This window comes from Chrysemys picta, chromosome 12, assembly GCF_011386835.1.
Source record: "Chrysemys picta bellii isolate R12L10 chromosome 12, ASM1138683v2, whole genome shotgun sequence".
Taxonomy (NCBI): domain Eukaryota; kingdom Metazoa; phylum Chordata; order Testudines; family Emydidae; genus Chrysemys; species Chrysemys picta.
Window position 1 is genome coordinate 299,767 of NC_088802.1, and position 21,002 is coordinate 320,768.

The 21,002-nt window shown below is 68.9% G+C and overlaps 2 protein-coding genes across 2 annotated transcripts; one reads left to right on the top strand and one right to left on the bottom strand.

Annotated features, from left to right (window-relative positions):
- The first annotated feature begins 667 nt into the window (after nucleotides 1-667).
- Nucleotides 668-7,515, top strand: RING1 (ring finger protein 1). The gene is made up of 7 exons (XM_065563933.1): nucleotides 668-812; nucleotides 4,145-4,248; nucleotides 4,594-4,754; nucleotides 5,430-5,645; nucleotides 6,057-6,362; nucleotides 6,715-6,883; nucleotides 7,076-7,515. Exons 1-7 carry the CDS (start codon nucleotides 737-739, stop codon nucleotides 7,175-7,177), a joined length of 1,134 nt encoding a protein of 377 aa, XP_065420005.1. The 5' UTR covers nucleotides 668-736; the 3' UTR covers nucleotides 7,178-7,515.
- Nucleotides 7,516-7,963: 448 nt separating this feature from the next.
- Nucleotides 7,964-20,823, bottom strand: VPS52 (VPS52 subunit of GARP complex). Its single transcript, XM_065563914.1, has 20 exons — nucleotides 20,664-20,823; nucleotides 18,901-18,985; nucleotides 18,606-18,658; nucleotides 18,447-18,522; nucleotides 18,092-18,159; nucleotides 17,721-17,896; nucleotides 15,971-16,121; nucleotides 15,578-15,678; nucleotides 15,177-15,309; nucleotides 14,832-14,889; nucleotides 14,534-14,667; nucleotides 14,105-14,260; nucleotides 13,468-13,586; nucleotides 12,781-12,904; nucleotides 12,405-12,500; nucleotides 12,059-12,166; nucleotides 11,144-11,209; nucleotides 9,622-9,733; nucleotides 9,275-9,393; nucleotides 7,964-8,508 (listed from the first exon to the last, which is right to left on the bottom strand). Exons 1-20 carry the CDS (start codon nucleotides 20,730-20,732, stop codon nucleotides 8,362-8,364), a joined length of 2,151 nt encoding a protein of 716 aa, XP_065419986.1. The 5' UTR covers nucleotides 20,733-20,823; the 3' UTR covers nucleotides 7,964-8,361.
- Nucleotides 20,824-21,002: the final 179 nt, after the last annotated feature.

Sequence of the window (21,002 nt, forward strand, 5' to 3'; positions counted from 1 at the left end):
TCTAGGGGGTTAAGCTCCGCCTAGTGTGAGGGATCGGGGGGGGGCAGGGGAGGGACAGGGTGGGTGGTTAAATCCCTTCAGAAATGGGTCTGGGGGAGTCTGTTGGGGCCAGGACCTCCCTGTGGGCAGGGCTGGGGGTCGCTGTGGGAGGGGGCATTGGGGAAGGTCTCTGTTGGGGGGCTTGGGGGGGTCTCTCGGGGGGGAGACTCTCTGGGGGAAGGGCCGTGGGGGTCTCATTAAAGGGGGCTGGGGGGGTCTCAGTCTCAGGGGTCTCTCCAGAGGGGAGGGGGGATTCTCTGGGTGAGGGGCCATGGGGGTCTCATTGAGGGGGGCTGGGGGTCTCTCCAGAGGGGAGGGGGGTCTCTCTGGGGAGGGGCCGGGGGGTCTCATTGAGGGGGGCCGGGGGGTCTCTCCAGAGGGGAGGGGGGACTCTCTGGGTGAGGGGCCATGGGGGTCTCATTGAGGGGGGCCGGGGGGTCTCTCCAGAGGGGAGGGGGGTCTGTCTGGGGGAGGGGCCGGGGGGTCTCATTGAGGGGGGCCGGGGGGTCTCTCCAGAGGGGAGGGGGTCTCTCTGGGGGAGGGGCCGGGGGGTCTCTGTCTCGGGGGAATTCCCCGGGATCCCCGCCCGCCCCGTTCCGCTTCGGGAGGGGGCGTGGCCGGGCGGGTGACATCACCGGCGGTGGAGGGGGGGAGTACCTGGCGTCACGGGGAGGGAAGGGAGGAAGTGACGTCTCTGATGGAGGGGAGGCCCCGCCCCCCCGAAAGTGAAGGAGGAAAAAAAACCTTGTTTGTGTGTCGGACCCGGAGAGTCGGTGAGGGGGGGCCCTGCAGCTGGGGGGATCCTGGGGGGCTGGGAATGGGGGGGCCCTGCAGCTGGGGGGACCCTGGGGGGCTGGGAATGGGGGGGCCTGCAGCTGGGGGGCCCTGGGGGGCTGGGAATGGGGGGGGCTACAGCTGGGGCGACCCTGGGGGGCTGGGAATGGGGGGGCTGGGAATGGGGGGGCCTGCAGCTGGGGGGACCCTGGGGGGCTGGGAATGGGGGGGCCTGCAGCTGGGGGGCCCTGGGGGGCTGGGAATGGGGGGGCCCTGCAGCTGGGGGGACCCTGGGGGGCTGGGAATGGGGGGGCCTGCAGCTGGGGGGCCCTGGGGGGCTGGGAATGGGGGGGCTACAGCTGGGGCGACCCTGGGGGGCTGGGAATGGGGGGACCCTGGGGGCTGGGAATGGGGGGGGCCCTGCAGCTGGGGGGCCCTGGGGGGCTGGGAATGGGGGGGGCCTTGCAGCTGGGGGGCCCTGGGGGGCTGGGAATGGGGGGGCCCTGCAGCTGGGGGGACCCTGGGGGGCTGGGAATGGGGGGGCCTGCAGCTGGGGGGCCCTGGGGGGCTGGGAATGGGGGGGGGCTACAGCTGGGGCGACCCTGGGGGGCTGGGAATGGGGGGGCCCTGGGGGCTGGGAATGGGGGGGCCCTGCAGCTGGGGGGCCCTGGGGGGCTGGGAATGGGGGGGCCCTGCAGCTGGGGGGACCCTGGGGGGCTGGGAATGGGGGGGCCTGCAGCTGGGGGGCCCTGGGGGGCTGGGAATGGGGGGGGGCTACAGCTGGGGCGACCCTGGGGGGCTGGGAATGGGGGGCGCCCTGCAGCTGGGGGGACCCTGGGGGCTGGGAATGGGGGGACCCTGCAGCTGGGGGGACCCTGGGGGGCTGGGAATGGGGGGGGGCCTACAGCTGGGGCGACCCTGGGGGGCTGGGAATGGGGGGCGCCCTGCAGCTGGGGGGACCCTGGGGGGCTGGGAATGGGGGGCACCCTGCAGCTGGGGGGACCCTGGGGGCTGGGAATGGGGGGACCCTGGGGGCTGGGGGGACCCTGGCGGCTGGGAATGGGGGGACCCTGGGGGCTGGGGGAGCCTGGGGGGCTGGGAATGGGGGGACCCTGGGGGCTGGGGGAGCCTGGGGGGCTGGGAATGGGGGGGCCCTGCAGCTGGGGGAGCCTAGGGGGCTGGGAATGGGGGTACCCTGGGGGCTGGGGGGAGCCTGGGAATGGGGGTACCCTGGGGGCTGGGGGAGCCTGGGGGGCTGGGAATGGGGGGTACCCTGGGGGCTGGGGGAGCCTGGGGGGCTGGGAATGGGGGGGCCCTGCAGCTGGGGGGACCCTGGGGGCTGGGAATGGGGGGGCCCTGCAGTTGGGGGGACCCTGGGGGCTGGGAATGGGGGGGGCCCTGCAGCTGGGGGAGCCTGGGGGGCTGGGAATGGGGGGATCCTGCAGCTGGGGGAGCCTGGGGGCTGGGAATGGGGGGGGCACTGCAGCTGGGGAGACCCTGGGGGGCTGGGAATGGGGGGGCTGGGAATGGGGGGGCCCTGGGGGCTGGGAATGGGGGGGGCCTGCAGCTGGGGGGCCCTGGGGGGCTGGGAATGGGGGGGCCCTGCAGCTGGGGGGACCCTGGGGGGCTGGGAATGGGGGGGCCTGCAGCTGGGGGGCCCTGGGGGGCTGGGAATGGGGGGGGCTACAGCTGGGGCGACCCTGGGGGGCTGGGAATGGGGGGGCTGGGAATGGGGGGGCCCTGGGGGCTGGGAATGGGGGGGCCCTGCAGCTGGGGGGCCCTGGGGGGCTGGGAATGGGGGGGACCTGCAGCTGGGGGGACCCTGGGGGGCTGGGAATGGGGGGGCCTGCAGCTGGGGGGCCCTGGGGGGCTGGGAATGGGGGGGGCTACAGCTGGGGCGACCCTGGGGGGCTGGGAATGGGGGGCGCCCTGCAGCTGGGGGGACCCTGGGGGCTGGGAATGGGGGGGACCCTGCAGCTGGGGGGACCCTGGGGGGCTGGGAATGGGGGGGGGCCTACAGCTGGGGCGACCCTGGGGGGCTGGGAATGGGGGGCGCCCTGCAGCTGGGGGGACCCTGGGGGGCTGGGAATGGGGGGGCCCTGCAGCTGGGGGGCCCTGGGGGGCTGGGAATGGGGGGGCCCTGCAGCTGGGGGGCCCTGGGGGGCTGGGAATGGGGGGGCCCTGCAGCTGGGGGGACCCTGGGGGGCTGGGAATGGGGGGGCCTGCAGCTGGGGGGCCCTGGGGGGCTGGGAATGGGGGGGGCTACAGCTGGGGCGACCCTGGGGGGCTGGGAATGGGGGGGCTGGGAATGGGGGGGCCCTGGGGGGCTGGGAATGGGGGGGCCCTGCAGCTGGGGGGCCCTGGGGGGCTGGGAATGGGGGGGCCCTGCAGCTGGGGGGACCCTGGGGGGCTGGGAATGGGGGGGCCTGCAGCTGGGGGGCCCTGGGGGGCTGGGAATGGGGGGGGCTACAGCTGGGGTGACCCTGGGGGGCTGGGAATGGGGGGCGCCCTGCAGCTGGGGGGACCCTGGGGGCTGGGAATGGGGGGACCCTGCAGCTGGGGGGACCCTGGGGGGCTGGGAATGGGGGGGGCCCTACAGCTGGGGCGACCCTGGGGGGCTGGGAATGGGGGGCGCCCTGCAGCTGGGGGGACCCTGGGGGGCTGGGAATGGGGGGCACCCTGCAGCTGGGGGGACCCTGGGGGCTGGGAATGGGGGGACCCTGGGGGCTGGGGGGACCCTGGGGGCTGGGAATGGGGGGACCCTGGGGGCTGGGGGGCTGGGAATGGGGGGACCCTGGGGGCTGGGGGAGCCTGGGGGGCTGGGAATGGGGGGGCCCTGCAGCTGGGGGAGCCTAGGGGGCTGGGAATGGGGGTACCCTGGGGGCTGGGGGGAGCCTGGGAATGGGGGTACCCTGGGGGCTGGGGGAGCCTGGGGGGCTGGGAATGGGGGGGCCCTGCAGCTGGGGGGACCCTGGGGGCTGGGAATGGGGGGGCCCTGCAGTTGGGGGGACCCTGGGGGCTGGGAATGGGGGGGGCCCTGCAGCTGGGGGAGCCTGGGGGGCTGGGAATGGGGGGATCCTGCAGCTGGGGGAGCCTGGGGGGCTGGGAATGGGGGGGCACTGCAGCTGGGGAGACCCTGGGGGGCTGGGAAGGGGGCGAAAATCCTGTGACTCGAGGAGGGACAGTTCTGGCTCGGGGGACCCTGGGGGCTGGGAGATGGGGGAAGAGTGGGAGGCTCAAGGGGCAGCCCCTGGGGAGTTCGGTGTATGTGGGGAGCTTCCTGGGTAACCCCAGCTTTGGCTGCTCCCCATTAATCTGTCTCCCCCCCCAGCTCCCCTCCCCTCGGCCCCCACCACCATGGCGACCCCGGCCAACGCTCAGAGCGCCAGCAAGACCTGGGAGCTGAGTCTGTATGAACTGCACCGAACCCCCCAGGTGAGACACGTGACGGGAGGGTGGGGCCAGAGACGGGGGAGACTTGGCTGGGGGACGGGGCCGGGGGATAACAGGCTCAGAGGGAGGGGGTTGGATGGACCCATTGCTCTGATTTGGTGGGGTAGGGGGGTGAGGACACAGGACTGGGCTGGCTGGGGGAACACCAAAGTGGGAGGTGGGGCTGGGGGAGACCAGGCTGGAAGTGGCTATGGGGGCACTAGGCTGGGGGAGGCATGGGGAGACCAGGCTGTAAGTGGGGGATGCTGGTCTGTGTGTGTGTGTGCGGGGGGGGGCTGGTCTGTGTGTGCCTGGGCTCTGATACCCCCCCCCCCCCCCCCCCGGCAGGAGGCCATCATGGACAGCACGGAGATCGCCGTGTCCCCGCGCAGCCTGCACAGCGAGCTGATGTGCCCCATCTGCCTGGACATGCTGAAGAACACCATGACCACCAAGGAGTGTCTGCACCGCTTCTGCTCCGACTGCATCGTCACCGCCCTGCGCAGCGGGTATGGGGGGGGCAGGGCATGGAGGGGCAGCGGGGAAAGGCGGAAGGGAAGGGGGTGCCTTGGGGAAGGGACGGGGCCGCCTGGAAGCATGTCAGAGAAGGCCCGGGTTTGTGGGGGGTTGCTGGAGGGCGCATTGAGTGGGGGTGGCTGGGGAATGGCTGGGTGGGTCACTGAGGGGTGTATTGGGTGGGGGGTGGCTGCAGAGGGCGGATGGGAAGGGCTTGGTGGATCAGGGGGTTCCTGGGGGGTGGCTGTGGGGGGCAGACAGGGAATGGCTGGGTGGGTCGGGGGGTCACTGAGGGGTGTATTGGGTGGGGGGTGGCTGCAGAGGGCGGATGGGAAGGGCTTGTCGGATCAGGGGGTTCCTGGGGGGTGGCTGTGGGGGGCAGACAGGGAAGGGCCGGGCGGGTTGGGGGTTCACTGAGGGGTGTATTGGGTGGGGGGTGGCTGCAGAGGGTGGATGGGGAAGGGCTGGGTGGATCAGGGGTTCCTGGGGGGTGGCTGTGGGGGGCAGACAGGCAAGGGCCGGGCGGGTCGGGGGGTCACTGAGGGGTGTATTGGGTGGGGGGTGGCTACAGAGGGCAGATGGGGAAGGGCTGGGCGGATCAGGGAGTTCCTGGGGGTGGCTGTGGGGGGCAGACAGGGAAGGGTCGGGATAACCCCCCCTCGGTGCAGGAACAAGGAGTGCCCCACCTGCCGGAAGAAGCTGGTCTCCAAGCGCTCGCTCCGCCCTGACCCCAACTTCGACGCCCTCATCTCCAAGATCTACCCGAGCCGGGACGAGTACGAGGCGCACCAGGACCGCGTGCTGGCCAAGCTCAGCCGGCTGCACAACCAGCAGGCGCTCAGCAGCAGCATCGAGGAGGGGCTCCGCATGCAGGCCATGCACAGGTGGGGGGCAGGGCCGAGGCGCCCGGGGGGGGACGGGGGGGGACAGGGGTCTCCCCAGGATCACGGCTGCATTCACACAGTTGGTGGCAGGGAATTTCCTGGGTTTTTACCGCCGTTTTTTTTGTGCAGAGGAACCAGGGCGTCGCTATAGCCGTGCCCCCTCCCCGCCCCGTCCCTCAGGACCCTCCCTAAATCCCACCCGTTAGCTCTGCCCTCAACGCCCTGCTCTGGGGGGCTGGGGCCGGCTGAGGGGTCCAGCCCAAAGCGAGTGCTGCGTCTATTGCCTCAGTTCGGCATTTCACGCAGGGTTTGCAGGGACTTTCCTAGTGTTCCCCCCCCCCCCGCCCCCCCGGTCGGTCTCCCTCTGCTGCTCCTCCCCCAGATAACCCCCCTCTGCTGCCCCCACCCCAGGGCGCAGCGGGTGCGGAAGCTGCACCAGGAGTCCGACAATACCACGTTCAGCGGGGGGGAGGACAACTGCGACAGCCGCTCCCACCTGAGCAACGCCTCGGCCCCCAGCCACCCCGAGGCTGGCCCGAGCCGCAAGCGCTCCCGCGCCTCCGACGACTCGGGGCCCGAGCCCGACCCTGAGACCTCGCACGACGGGGGGGGCTGCGGGACCCCTGAGCCGGGCGCCGAGCCGGGCAGCAGCGAGATCGAACTCGTCTTCCGCCCCCACCCCGTGCTGGTGGAGAAAGGGGAATACTCCCAGACCAGGTGAGAGCAGCCCGGGGCTGATCCATTCCCTGAGCCCCAGCGTCCCCCTTCGAGAACCCAGGCTCCGGGGGCCCCTCCATGCCACGATCCCCCTGAGCCAGCTGCAGCAGAGGGGAGAGCCTGGGGACCCCAAAAGTCCAGCACCCCATTGTCACACATGCCCCCTAGAGCTCTGCCCGCTCCCATCCCATTGCGCCTCTCCCACGTGCAGCCTCTAAAGTGACCTGCCCCGCTGTCCCCTCCCCCGGCACTCATACCCCCCCCCCCAGGGCCCCCCCAGCCCTCTCCCCCCCAACACCCATACCTCCCCCCGGGCCTGGCAATCCCCCTCACCCTGCCCCATGCCCAGCAGATACGTGAAGACGACGGCTAACGCCACGGTGGACCACCTCTCCAAGTACCTGGCCCTGCGCATCGCGCTGGAGGAGGCACCGGCGCCCGGCCCCGAGGCCCCCGGCCTGGAGGACGTGAGCGAGAAGCAGTACACGATCTACATCACCACCTCCGGGGGGCCCTTCACGGTACGGGGGCTGGGAGGCAGCGCTGGCCCCGGGGCAGTGCTAGGGGCCTGTGCTGCAGGGCGGGGGTCAGCAAGGGGGTGCTCTCCCCTGGCAGCCAGGGATGGCCCCATTGCAGTAGTAGGGGGGGCGGAGGCTGTGGGGGGGTGGGGGCAGCAGAGGGCGCTCCCCCCCACTAACCCCGTCTCCCCACAGACCCTGAACGGCTCCCTCACCCTGGAGCTGGTGAACGAGAAGTTCTGGAAGGTCACCAAGCCGCTGGAGCTGTACTATGCCCCCACCAAGGAGCAGAAGTAGGGGGGCCCCTCTGACCAGGACTAACCTGTCCCCCTATGGAATTCAGCCCGGCGATCGCCTTGCTGCTGCGCCCCCGTGTACAGCTGCTGGAGCCGGCAGGGCTGGGGTCCAAGCAGGGCCCCCCAAAAGCTGGAAACATCCCAAGGACGGGGTGCTGCTCCCAGGACAGATGCCTGCCCCTAAGGGGCTGTGTAGGGGCACCCCTAGATTCTGCTTTGTCCCCTCTGCACAGGGGTGCCGCCTGCTGCTTCCCCCCATGCTGGGGGTGGGATTCGCTTTGGGGGCTTTTCAAAGTGGTTCTGCTGTTTGTGGCTCATTAAGCAATTTGGGTCTTTGAAGCATCAGCGTCTGAGTCTCTTGGGGTGCGGGGGCAAGGTGGAGGAGCCTGGGCTCCATTTTCACAGAACTGGGCTCCCAGACCCCCCTGCTCTAACTCACCAGCCCCCACTCCCCTCCCAGAGCCAGGGAGAGAACCCAGGAATCCTGGCTCCCAGACCCCCCTGCTCTAACCCACCAGCCCCCACTCCCCTCCCAGAGCTGGGATAGAACCCAGGAGTCCTGGCTCCCCCTCGTGTTGTGGAGGGGAGGTACTGGGTGAACTGGACACGCTGGTCGGAGCTGGGGGAGTTCAGGCCACCAGAGCACGTGTCTGAGCCGGGTACCAGACGCAGGCCCTGATTCCCACCCCATCTCCCCTCCCTGTGCTAGGGTGGGGACGGGGGAGGAGGGTCCTCCTTGCTGTTCTGCCCCTCCCCCATCCCATGCCAGGGGTCCCAGACAAGCTGGTGAGTAGCAGGGAGTTTATTGTCACTGTACAAAGCCAGATACACAAACACACAAGCCACCTGGAAGGGAGGGGAGAGCCCCCCTGACACCCACCTGCAGGTCCCTCACCTTCCCCCTCCCTCGTGGGGAGCCACCGCAGGGTAGAGAGGGGTGCTGACAGCCTGGGGCTGCCCCCCAACCATAGGGGCCCCACAGGTTGGTGGGGAGCACTGGGGTTGGACTGGTCCCGGGGGGTTACAGCAGCAGGGGGAGAAGGGAAGAGTGGGACAAGGATCTTCCACTCCCCCCAATGCATTGGGGAGAGGGGGCACAGACCCCCCTGTGCCCACGCAGGGAAGGGGGCTGTGCCGATCCCGCCCAGGCCGGGGGCAGGGTTGGGGGCCGCGGGTTCCCCTCTCCTAGAAGTTGGGCTTGTGTTTTTTCAGCTCCACCATGAGGTGGTGGATGTTGATGAGCTCGGCGCGGGCCGGCAGGGCGCGCAGGGGTGGCTGCGCTAGCACCTTGTGGAAGCGGTGGTAGTACTGGATCAGCTGGGTCAGTGCCCCCTGCAGGGGAGAGAGTGGGGGAGTCAGAGCCCCCCAATGCCCCCTGTGTCTGTCCCCCACCGGGCAGTGCCGCCTCCCCCCAAACCTCGGAGCTCCCTGCACTCCAGTCCCCACCTGGCAGGACCTGGCTCTCAGGCCGACCCCCCCCCCCCCATACATAACATCAATACCAGTACAGCTGCTGTACCCTGTGCTTAGCCCCTCACTGGGGGAGCAGCTGCAGGGTAACGGGGCTCTAAGGAACATCCCAGCCCCCCTCACGTCCGTCCCTGCCCGGGGGGCTCCATGGTATAGCTATAAGGGGGACAAGTGGGAGAGTCCAGAGGAGAACACCACAAGTGACACAGGGTTAGGGACCCCGACCGGTGAGGACAGGTTAAAACCACCTGGGGGGGGGGGTGCTCAGAGCAGCCTTCAGCTCTGCCCCGGGCTGTTCTAGCGAGGACGGGGGTCGCTTGCTCTCCGTGGCCCCAGCAGGCAGGACACGGAGCAAGGGGTGAGTCTGGCTGGAGATGAGGAAACGTTTTCTAACTCCCCAGGCAGCAAAGACCCGGACCAGGCGCCGGGGGAGGCTGGGGTCCCAGCCCAGCCCCCACACCCGGGAATCTCTGTCCCTGGAGGTTTTTCAGGCCAGGTTGGACAAGCTCCCGGGGGGGCAGGGGGGGGCTGGCTTTACTTGGCCCGGCCTCAGCACAGGGGCTGGACTCGGTGGCCTCTGGGGTCCCTGCCAGCCTCCCGGCTCCATGATTCGCTGCCAACGTCTCACCTGGATGATGCTGGTCCCGTTTTTGAAGTTGCTGAAGGATCTCATGACGTCCTGGCTCAGCGATTCCACCGAGGCCTTCCACGTGGTAGAGAATCCGCGCACCAGCTGGGTCACCCGGGCTGGGGAGAGACGGGGGGGTCAGTGCCACCGGCGTGGGGGCAGAGCCTAGAACCTCCCCCCACTCTGGGGACCCCCTGTATAGAGAACCCAGCACTGGGGACAGGCTCACGCTGCCAGCCGAGGGACCCCTGCAGCTCCCTTGCTGGTGTAGCCGGGGGGGGGGGTAGAAACGGGATCCCTGTTTGTCACCCTCCTCGTGGGGGGGCGGGTGGGTCCCCGTGTCTCACCCTCCTCCCCACGCAGCCGGTCGAGCTGCCCCTTCTCAATGAGGGACTCCGACTCCTTGACGAAGGCGATCATCCCCCCGAACGGGGGCGACAGGATCTCCTCGATGAACTCCTGGGGGGGGGGGGGGGGAGAGAGTCAGCGCCGGCCCTGCCCCACATCCTCCCCCCACAACCACCCCCGTCCCAGCGCCGGCCCTGCCCCCCATCCTCCCCCCACAACCACCCCCGTCCCAGCGCCGGCCCTGCCCCCCCATCCTCCCCCCACAACCACCCCCGTCCCAGTGCCGGCCCTGCCCCCCCATCCTCCCCACTCCCACTTCCAGCCCAGCGCCCTGCCTCCCCATCCTCCCCACACTCCCACCTCTGGCACTGCACCTTCCCCCCCCCCCCCACCTCCATCTCCTACCCCTGGGTCCCAGGCCTGGATCAGGGCACCCCAGGAAGCTTCCTGCTGGGTGGGGAGACCCCATGTGTGTGTGGGGGGGCCTTGTGGTGGTCAGACTCCTCCACACACACCCCTAAGGGCCACGTGACGTTTTCTTCGATTCCAAGGCCAGAAAGGACAATTGTGACCCCAGGATGGAGCTTGGGCTCAGCTGATTCCTCACCGTGCCCCCCCACATCTGTTCCAGACCCCCACCCTGCCCCCCCTCTGTTCCAGAGCCCCGCACCCCACCGCACCCACCACCCTGCCTCCCCTCTGTTCCAGAGCCCCGCACCCCCCACCCCACCTCATCTGTTCCAGACCCCCACCCCCCACTGTGCCCCCCACCCTGCCCCCCTTCTGTTCCAGAGCCCTGCACCCCCCACCCCACCTCATCTGTTCCAGACCCCCGCACCCCACTGTGCCCCCCCCACCCTGCCCCCCTTCTGTTCCAGAGCCCCGCACTCCCTAACCCCCACCCCACACCTCATCTGTTCCAGACCCCCACCCTGCCCCCCTTCTGTTCCAGAGCCCCGCACCCACCACCCCACCTCATCTGTTCCAGACCCCCACCCCCCACTGCGCCCCCCACCCTGCCTCCCCTCTGTTCCAGAGCCCTGCACCCCCCACCCCACACCTCATCTGTTCCAGAGCCCCACACCCCACTGCGCCCCCTCACCGTGCCTCCCCTCTATTCCAGAGCCCTGCACCCCACCCCACCCACCTCATCTGTTCGACCCCTACCCCCCACTGCACCCCCCACCCTGCCTCCCCTCTGTTCCAGAGCCCCACACCCCACCTCATCTGTTCCAGACCCCCACCCCCACTGTGCCCCCCATCTGTTCCAGAGCCCCGCACCCCACCGCACCCCCCACCCCACCTCATCTGTTCCAGACCCCCACCCCCCACTGCGCCCCCCACCCTGCCCCCCCCCGTTCGAGCCCTGCACCCCACCCACCACCCCACCTCATCTGTTCCAGACCGCCACCCCCTACTGCGCCCCCAGTCTGTTCCAGAGCCCCGCCCCCCAGGTCAGTGCCCACCGCCTGGACCCACAGCCACGCTCTGGCCCTAGCTGCGCGGCGCGTGGGAACTCACCTGGGACCGGGCTGAAAGCAGCTGCTGGAAGCCCTCCACCTCCTTGCTTTCCTCCACCGCCCGCTCCTGGGGAGGGAACAGGGCAGGGGGCGTTACCTGTCACCCCAGGGCCGTCAGCACCAAGGTGCAGGGGCTGCCTGGCTCAGGGGATGGGGGGTGGAAGGAGGCAGGGAAAGGGACACGAGGCCTCTCCCCTCTATGGGGCACTGGCCGTCAGCCAGCCCCAGGGCAGGGGGGTAAATGGCTGGGGGAGATTGGAATGGGACACGGGGCCTGTCTCCTCTGGGGGGCACCAATTCCCCAGGGCAGGGGGGACAGGCTGGCTCAGCGGGGCAGGGAATGGGACACGGAGCCTGTCCCCTCTGGGGGGCGCCAGTTCCCCAGGGCAGGGGGGACAGGCTGGCTCTGGGGGATGGGGAATGGGACACGGAGCCTGTCCCCTCTGGGGGGCACCAGTTCCCCAGGGCAGGGGGGACTGGCTGGCTCAGGGGGCGGGGAATGGGACACGGAGCCTGTCCCCTCTGGGGGGCACCAGTTCCCCAGGGCAGGGGGGACTGGCTGGTTCTGGGGGGCAGGGAATGGGACATGGAGCCTGTCCCCTCTGGGGGGTGCCAGTTCCCCAGGGCAGGGGGGACTGGCTGGCTTTGGGGGGCAGGGAATGGGACACGGAGCCTGTCCCCTCTGGGGGGCGCCAGTTCCCCAGGGCAGGGGACACAGGCTGGCTCTGGGGGGCGGGGAATGGGACACGGAGCCTGTCCCCTCTGGGGGGCGCCAGTTCCCCAGGGCAGGGGGGACTGGCTGGCTCTGGGGGGCAGGGAATGGGACACGGAGCCTGTCCCCTCTGGGGGGCGCCAGTTCCCCAGGGCAGGGGGCACCGGCTGGCTCAGGGGGATGGAGCACGTGGGGGGCCGTTACCATGAGGACGCTCAGCATCATGTCGTAGTTGTTGATGAGGAAGATGAGCTGCTCCTTCCGCGAGGAGAACTCAGCCGCCACCCGCAGCACGAAGTTCTCCACCTCCACCTGGGGCAGAGCCAGAGCTGAGGGGCCGAGCCAGTCACCCCTGTGCCCCAGGACTCCTGGGTCCCCTGGCTGGGTGTGCCCCACCCCCAGGGGCCTGAGGGAGCCCAGCTCCCCCCAGCTGCAGGACTCCCTTCCCCTGGTACCCATAGCCCTCTGGCAGCATAGGGCCCACCCTGGTATCCACTGCACCCCCCATTGTGCTGTGTCCCCCCCCCCAGCAGGGCAGGGCCCCCCGTACCTGCAGCTGCCCCAGCAGCGTGTGGGTTCGCTCGTTGGGGAAGGTCTGGTTGATGCTGACAATGGCAGAGGAGAACTCCGCATAGCGCCGCGTGATCTGGGGGGATACAGGGGGTGTGTGTGAGGGCACAGCAGGGTTCCCAGGGACCCCCAGACACTGCTCCCCTGGAGTTCCCTGACCTCCACCCGACACCTCAACCCCCCCAAACTACTCACCCTGCCCTAGGCCAGCCCCCCCACTCCTCCGACAGCCCTAGCCCCCCTCGCCCCATATGAGCGCCCACTAACTCCCCACACCCTGCAAAGCCCCCCCCAACACTACCCCCCCTTCCCAGGGTGAGCCCCACCCCCCTCCCCCCAGCGCCCCTCCCCCCTACGTAGTGGGGGCGCGTGTCCAGGAAGCCCAGTTTCTGGGGGTCCGTGTTCTGGATGCTCTGGATGTTCAGCTCCAGGATGTACTCGAACCGTGGCCACAGGATCTCCAGCAGCGTGTCCCAGTACCTGGGGGGAGCCGGAGGCCTGGGTTCTCTCCTGGCTCTGGGCGGGCAGTGGGGCCCAGTGGTCAGAGCAGGGGGCTGGGAGCTGGGACTCCTGGGTTCTAGCCCCAGCTCTGGGAGGGGAGTGGGGTCTAGTGGGGTAGGGGGGGGGCTCTCCCAGCCCCAGATGGGCTGTGGGGCCCAGCAGCAGAGCGGGGGGCTGGGAGCCAGGACTCCGGGTCTCTCCCAGCGCCGGGCGGGCTGTGGGGCCCAGCGGTCAGACCAGGGGGCTGGGAGCCGGGACTCCGGGGGGCTCTCCCAGCCCCAGACGGGCTGTGGGGCCCAGCAGCAGAGCGGGGGGCTGGGAGCCGGGACTCCGGGGGGCTCTCCCAGCCCCAGACGTGCTGTGGGGCCCAGCGGTCAGACCAGGGGGCTGGGAACCGGGACTCCGGGGGGCTCTCCCAGCCCCAGACGGGCTGTGGGGCCCAGCGGTCAGACCAGGGGGCTGGGAGCCGGGACTCCGGGGGGCTCTCCCAGCCCCAGACGGGCTGTGGGGCCCAGCGGCAGAGCGGGGGGTACCACACTCACTTGTCGATGGCGGGGACGTTGCGCTTGGCCGTGATGGCTCGGAAGCGCAGGACGATGTGGATGCAGAGGAAGACAGCGATGCTGTCGTAGCAGTCGCACACGTACGCGTCCATGTGTTTCTGGGGGGCACACACACGGGGTTAAAGGGGCCGAGAGCCCCCAGCAGCCGCCCCCTCCCCGCAGCAACACCCCAGCATCTCCGCCCCCCGGGCCTGGCCCCCACCGAGCCCCCCCTCCCCTAGGCTCAAAAGGAACATGGCCAGCGCCTTGCCCATCTCCGCCCCCCCGGCCTGCCCCCCGCTGAGCCCCCCCTCCCCTACGCTCACCAGGAACATGGCCAGCGCCTTGCCCATCTCCGCCCCCCCGGCCCGCCCCCCGCCGAGCCCCCCCTCCCCTACGCTCACCAGGAACATGGCCAGCGTCTTGCCCATCTCCGCCCCCCCGGCCCGCCCCCCGCCGAGCCCCCCCTCCCCTAGGCTCAAAAGGAACATGGCCAGCGCCTTGCCCATCTCCGCCCCCCCGGCCCGCCCCCCGCCGAGCCCCCCCTCCCCTAGGCTCAAAAGGAACATGGCCAGCGTCTTGCCCATCTCCGCCCCCCCGGCCCGCCCCCCGCCAAGCCCCCCTCCCCCAGGCTCACCAGGAACATGGCCAGCGTCTTGCCCATGACCGCGTTGAAGAGCTCCTGGGCGCTGGGCCCCGTCACCAGGAAGAAGTCACAGAGGAAGAGATACTCGCGGCAGCTGTTGTCCAGCAGGGCGTAGTGCTGGCTGCGGAACAGCGACTCGAAGGGGTACTGCTGGGGGGGGGGGCGGCGTGTTAGCTGGGGGGGGGATGGACACAGCCCCCCCCCCCCCCCCCCGGCTGCAGGACAGCAACTCGAAGGGGTACTGCTGGGGGGGGGAGGGGAGGGACACACACCCAGCCCCGCCCCCAACCTGCTTCCCCAGTGACCCCCCTAATCCACTGGCCCTAAGAGGTCACAGCCTTCCGCCCCTCCCCCCCAGCCAGGTCAATCCTCCTGTCCCTGTCATCTCCTTCCCCCCCCCCCGAATCCCCACTTGCTCACGCGGACGTCGCTCTTCTGGGCAGCGTGGGGCACAATGATGGGCCCCTCCAGCTCGGCCCCCACGATAACACTGCCCCGGTTCCCCAGCGTGAAGATCGTGTTGCGGTTCTTCAGGGACGGCTTTGAGAAAAACCGTGGGGGGCGGGGGTCAAGGGAAAGAGCAGGGAGATGCTGCCCCCCCCAGCCCCACCCCCCGTCACCTTCCCAGCCAGCCCCCCCCCACTCAGCCCCACACCCTTTCCCTGCCCCGCAGGGTGCCTGGGAATGCGACTGTCCAGGCACAGGGGAGCCAGGATATCTTTCTTGGCCGTGTCCTCCACTCCCATCAGGTCATCCTTCTCTGCCACCTCCTCGTACTGCAGGACAGACAGACAAATGGGGGGGGTCAGTGTGGGGTCCCCAGCCCCTCCCCTCAACACTGACGGACAGACGGGGGTCAGTGTGGGGTTCCCAGCCCCTCCTCCCAGTACTGCAGGACAGACGGGGGGGGCATAGCGTGGGGTTCCCCATCCCGATCCCGTCATTCACATGGGGGGGAAACCAGAGCACTCTGTGTGGGAATCCCCACCCCCACACGCCTGCCCCATGAGGCTCCCTACACCACCACCCTGAGGGCTGCCCCACTCTCCCCGGCTCCCCTCACCTGGATCTTCATGAGACGGCTGGTGTAGGATTTGAAATAGGACAGGTAGATCTTGCTCATGGTCTCCACGTACTGCTCCCGCAGCTCCTGTGCCACCGACCGCTCGTTCCCGAGCAGGAACTGGTAGAAGAACCTGCCAAGGCGCGTCAGTCTGGGGAACTGCCTGCTACTGGAGCGGGGCGTTCTGGGAGAGCCCCATAGCCCCTGCTGCCCACTGGCTAACTTGTAGTGGAGCAGGGCATTCTGGGAGATTCTCATTGATTGACCCCCCCACCCCATGGCTGACCTGTACTGGAGCAGTGCATTCTGGGGAATCCCCATTAACCTCCCCCCCATGGCTGACCTGTGCTGGAGCAGGGCATTCTGGGAGATTCTCGTTTACCCCCCACCCCATGGCTGACCTGTACTTGAGCAGGGCATTCTGGGGGATCTGGTAGTTGGTCATGGGTTTGCGGAACGAGTAGATTTTCTGTAGGACGAACTCCCGGATCTTGGTCACAGCCTGCAGAGGGTCGAGGGGGAGTGGATCACGGACCACAGGGCAGGCTGAGCCCACGCGGACACCCTCCCCTTCCCCCCAGCGCCTCCCCACCCCCTCAGCTCCACACCCCCCACACCTCCATCCCACAACACCCCTGTGACCAGCAGGGCCACCCCATGTACACAGAGATTCCCCAGGGGGGCTGATGCAGCCTGACCAGTGACCCCTGACCGCTGGGGCCTGGGGGAGACGGAGCCCAGCTGGCCTGGCTCTGGGGGAGGGGCCGAGCCTGGACTCCCTGGGCGGGGCTCACCTTGACCTTCAGCCGGTCCAGCACGTGGTGCACATCGGTGCAGGCCATGGTCTCGCGGAAGGCCTGCTCCTTCACGTAGTTCATCTTGTTGTTCAGCTCATGCAGCTGCTCCAGGAAGTCCTGCTCGGTCACCGGGGCCTCCAGGATGGTGCTGGGGGGGCAGGGACAAAGGCATCCCAGGGTCACACCTCACAGCCTGCGCATCCAGCCCAGAGGTGGTGGCCAGCACCCCAAACCCCCCTACCCACCAGCACCTTCCTCCACCTCTCTGCAGCCTGTCCCCACACGGTGCCCTCCCCACACCTCCCATCCCCCTGCCTGGCAGCAGGCCCTCAGCTCAGCCCAGCCTCCCACCTGATCATGGTGGCCAGCCCCCAGCCTGTCCCCCCATAGTGCCCTCCTCACATCTCCCATCCCCCTGCCTGGCAGCAGGCCCTCAGCTCAGCCCAGCCCCCTACCTGATCATGGCGGCCGGCCCCCAGCCCAGCCCCCCACCTGACCATGGCAGCCAGCCCCCAGCCCAGCCCCCCACCTGATCATGGCAGCCAGCCCTCAGCCCAGCCCCCCACCTGACCATGGCAGCCAGCCCCCGGCCCAGCTCCCTACCTGACCATGGCGGGCAGCCCCCAGCCTAGCCCCCCACCTGACCATGGCGGGCAGCCCCCAGCCTAGCCCCCCACCTGATCATGGCGGCCGGCTCCCAGCCCAGCCCCCCACCTGATCATGGCAGCCAGCCCCGAACCTGTCCCCCCATGGTGCCTTCCCCACACCTCCCATCCCCCTGCCTGGCAGCCAGCCCAGCCCCCCACCTGACCATGGCAGCCAACCCCCAGCCCAGCCCCCTACCTGATCATGGCGGCCGGCCCCCAGCCCAGCCCCCCACCTTACCATTGCAGTCGGCCCCCAACCTGATCATGGCAGCCAACCCCCAGCCCAGCCCCCCACCTGACCATGGCAGCCAGCCCCCAGCCCAGCCCCCCACCTGACCATGGCAGCCAGCCCTCAGCCCAGCCCCCTACCTGACCATGGCAGCCAGCCCTCAGCCCAGCCCCCCACCTGACCATGGCAGCCAGCCCCCGGCCCAGCCCCCCACCTGACCATGGCGGGCGGCCCCCAGCCTAGCCCCCCACCTGACCATGGCGGGCGGCCCCCAGCCCAGCCCCCCACCTGATCATGGCGGCCAGCCCCGAACCTGTCCCCCCATGGTGCCTTCCCCACACCTCCCATCCCCCTGCCTGGCAGCCAGCCCAGCCCCCCACCTGACCATGGCAGCCAACCCCCAGCCCAGCCCCCCACCTGACCATGGCAGCCGGCCCCCAGCCCAGCCCCCCACCTGATCATGGCAGCCGGCCCCCAGCCCAGCCCCCCACCTGACCATGGCAGCCGGCCCCCAGCCCAGCCCCCCACCTGACCATGGCAGCCGGCCCCCAGCCTGTCCCCCCACGGTGCCTTCCCCACACCTCCCATCCCCCTGCCTGGCAGCCAGCCCAGCCCCCCACCTGACCATGGCAGCCAACCCCCAGCCTGTCCCCCCATAGTGCCCTCCTCACATCTCCCATCCCCCTGCCTGGCAGCAGGCCCTCAGCTCAGCCCAGCCCCCTACCTGATCATGGCAGCCAACCCCCAGCCCAGCCCCCCACCTGACCATGGCAGCCAGCCCCCGGCCCAGCCCCCCACCTGACCATGGCAGCCAGCCCCGGCCCAGCCCCCCACCTGACCATGGCGGCCAGCCCCCGGCCCAGCCCCCCACCTGATCATGGCGGCCGGCACCACAAGCTCGTCCACCAGCTGGCTGAGCTGGCTACGCACGGCCTGGCGGTTCTTGAGCCGCAGGTTCATGGCCACCGACTGCTCCTGTAGCGTCTGGATCTCGCAGCTGATGCTGCTTAGGTCACACTGGAAGGAGCTCAGCATCTGCTCCATGCGCTGCGGGGGGGGGGGGGGGGGGGAACAGTCAGAGACATGGACTGCAGACAGTGCTCTGGGGAGAGTTTGGGGGCATCAGGAGGTTGTGGGGGGCCCCATGGGGTTCCAGGTCTCACCTCCAGGATGGTAACCCAGGCAGTGACCTAAGGGTGGGGGGCTGGAGGGGTGGGGGCCCCAGGGGGTTCAGAGGCTCACCTCCAGGATGGCGTCACAGGCGGTGATCTGGTTGTGCAGGGAGGTGATGTTCTTGCTCTCCTTGATGTCTGCAGGGCAGGCAGGCTGCTAAGGAAATGGGCATGGGGGGCCCAGCCAGCCAGGCAGTGGGGGGAATGCTTGGGAGAGGCCCTGGGAGGGCCACTTTCCTCTTTCTCCTGGGGAGGGGTTTGGCCCTTGACACCCCCTCTGCCAGTGTGGAGGGAGACACCCCAGGGTATGAAGCAGTACAGCCAGGGTGCAAGGACCTCCCCCTGACACTGAGATCTCCCCCCACCTGCCCCCTCCCCCCACCCACACTGTGTGGGCTCTTGGGGGACTCCGCGGGGCAGGATACAGTCCCGGATGGAGGCGTGCTCAATGTGCTGCAGCTCCAGTTCCACCTGCTTGGAGTACTGCCGCAGATCCACACCCTGGGGAGAGAGGGGAGAGTCACCTGGGCAGGGGGGGCTCCGCTGGGCCCTGCCCCAGGAGAGGGAGGAGGGGGACAACTTACTGTCTTCAGCGCCTCCTGAACCAGGGAGTCCTCCAGGTTGGCTTGGATGTGAACTGGGGGAGGGGAGACCGGGTCAGTTCCCATAACAGTGGTCCCCCAAACCCACCTCCCCACAGTACCCCCACCCCACAGTGCTCCCCCACCTGCCTACATCCACCCAAACTACTCCTGGCCTCCCCCACCTCACGGCCTTCCCCCCACTTTCCCAGATCACTGTCTGCCCCCCACTGGTTGCTGTGCAGGGGTAAGCCCGCCCACCCGCCCCACACACACACATACACATACACACACTTACTGTCCACTTCATCCAGGATGAACTCATCTGAGGTGAGGTCCAGGTCCCCCAAGTTCAGCTGCAGCGACTGCTCCTCTCCACGGCCCTAGGGAGTGCAGGTCAGGCTGTTACGGGGGACTGCGGGGGAGCAGTGAGCTCCAGCAGGCTCTGGTGAAGGGGTCTTGGAGGTACACCCAGTGACCAGGCTAGGCAGGCCAGAGGCTGGGGGGTATAAGTGCTATAGAGGTTCAGGGACTAGAACTCAGGGTTACGGGGGGTGGGCTAGGAACAGAGGGACAAGTGGGGGGTCAAGGAGGGAGCACAGAACGTAGGGCTCACTGCAGAGATCAAAGACTACGGGGACACGGAATAGGAGCTATATGGTGTGGGGCACAAAAAGGGGCCAGTGGGGTTCTATCACCCATGAAACAGGAGGTCCCAGGGTCATGGGGGGCAGTGTGGGGTCAAAGATGGCAGCTGAGGGTGGATTCAGGGGATATGTACCAAGGGTGGATGGATGGGGATAGGAGAATCTGAGGTTATGGGGGGGTCAGGGCACCGCAGGGGGTGAAAGATCTTGGCTAACACATGGAGACAGACGATAAATAGCACTCGTGAGGGGCAGTGCCTAAGTTCCCTGTAAGCTGTGCAGCCACACAGCAGCCTATTTAGCGCCGCGCAGGTGCTCAGGGAACCCACCTGGGGACCTACCGCGGCTGGGGCGTCCCTCCCACAGCCCCAACTCTGCCGCGGCCCGGACCTGCTGCGGCACCCCTTCCCCAGCCCGAACCCAGCCCCGGCTCAGACCTGCTGGGGCCGGGGCACTTATCTTGCGGCCCCAACCCCAGAGCTGCCATGGTGGGGAGAGGTGCCTCTCCCCCATCAGCCCAGGTGCTGCTGTGTGGAGAGAGCTGGGGGGAGTCCTCTCTCCCCACCGTAGCCCTGGGGCAGCCTGCACCCCAAAACCCTCATCCCCGGCCCCACACCACAGCCCCAGCCAGAGCCCTCACCCCCCCTACACTCCAAACCCCTCGGCTCCACCCCCACCACATGAATTTTGTTATGTGCGCCAATATGAAGGTGATGTGTCACACGTCACCTCCATATTGGGGCACATAACAAAATTCATTCCGCACATGGGTGGGAAAATGAGAGGGACACTGATCTGCGCGCAGCGAGGGTCGCTAACGTCACACGGTGTTTAGGAAGTTCAGGACGTTGCATGACGGAGGCCCGGCCACCAGGTGCTGCAGCCCCACGCGCCAGGCCAGCAACCCCATGCGCCGGCTGAGACACAGGACGGACGCCACCGGGTCCGGACGGGAGGGGCAACATGGGGCCCTTGCCCTGAGTCGGGGGGGGGGGGGGGTGCAGAGAGAGGGAACAGAGCGGGGGAGGGGCAGAGGTCGGGGCATGGGGGGAGAAGATTCAGGGTGGGGTCAGAGATTACAAGGATCAGGGGTCACATGAACAGGCATGGGGGTGACAGGGTGGGATGGGGTCATGTTGGGGTCAGGGTGAGGCAAGCAAGGGCCTGGGGTCACTGGGGTCAGGGTCAAAGGTCGCAGAACCTTCAGGCTCCCACATTTCACACAACAGTTAACGGGGTCACATGCAAACCCTTCCCAGACCCAGAACCGCCCCTCAGCACGCGGGGGGGGGGGGTAGATGACAAGTGGGGGCCAATTTGGGCAGCAGGGGGCGACTCCCCATTACGGGCCTATTTTGAACGGGACCGGAAGTGGGGTGCCTGGGGACCGGAAGTAGGGCTGGGGGAACCTCACCATGCCCTCCTCTTCTTCCATCTCAGTCGCCCGCAGTCCTAGCTCCTCATCGGGCCTGAACACCGCCATTATCCCCGCCCCGCTCCTTCTTTCGCTCCCGCCGCATCCGGGCCTCCAAGGCTCACTTCCGGCCGTGCGCCTTTAAAAACTACAACTCCCATGATGCACCGGGTGGGCGGGGGTCTACCGGAAATGGGGTAACAAAGCCCCCTTTAGGGAACGTGAGGGGGTGACTGGCATGAAAATGCCCCCCGGAGTCGAAGGGGGTCAGTCCCTATCCAATAGGGGGGATTTATTCCCATAGGAACCTTCTGTCATGGGGCAGGTTTCATACCCGGA

Coding starts and splice junctions, on each gene's coding strand:
- RING1 (XM_065563933.1), top strand. CDS start 737: ATGGAGGGGAGGCCCCGCCCCCCCGAAAGTGAAGGAGGAAAAAAAACC. Junction 4,755..5,429: donor GTCACCGCCCTGCGCAGCGG/GTATGGGGGGGG, acceptor CCCTCGGTGCAG/GAACAAGGAGTGCCCCACCT. Junction 5,646..6,056: donor CGCATGCAGGCCATGCACAG/GTGGGGGGCAGG, acceptor CCCCCACCCCAG/GGCGCAGCGGGTGCGGAAGC.
- VPS52 (XM_065563914.1), bottom strand. CDS start 20,732: ATGGCGGTGTTCAGGCCCGATGAGGAGCTAGGACTGCGGGCGACTGAG. Junction 12,501..12,780: donor TGGACACGCGCCCCCACTAC/GTAGGGGGGAGG, acceptor GTATCCCCCCAG/ATCACGCGGCGCTATGCGGA. Junction 12,167..12,404: donor CGCTGCTGGGGCAGCTGCAG/GTACGGGGGGCC, acceptor GCTCTGCCCCAG/GTGGAGGTGGAGAACTTCGT.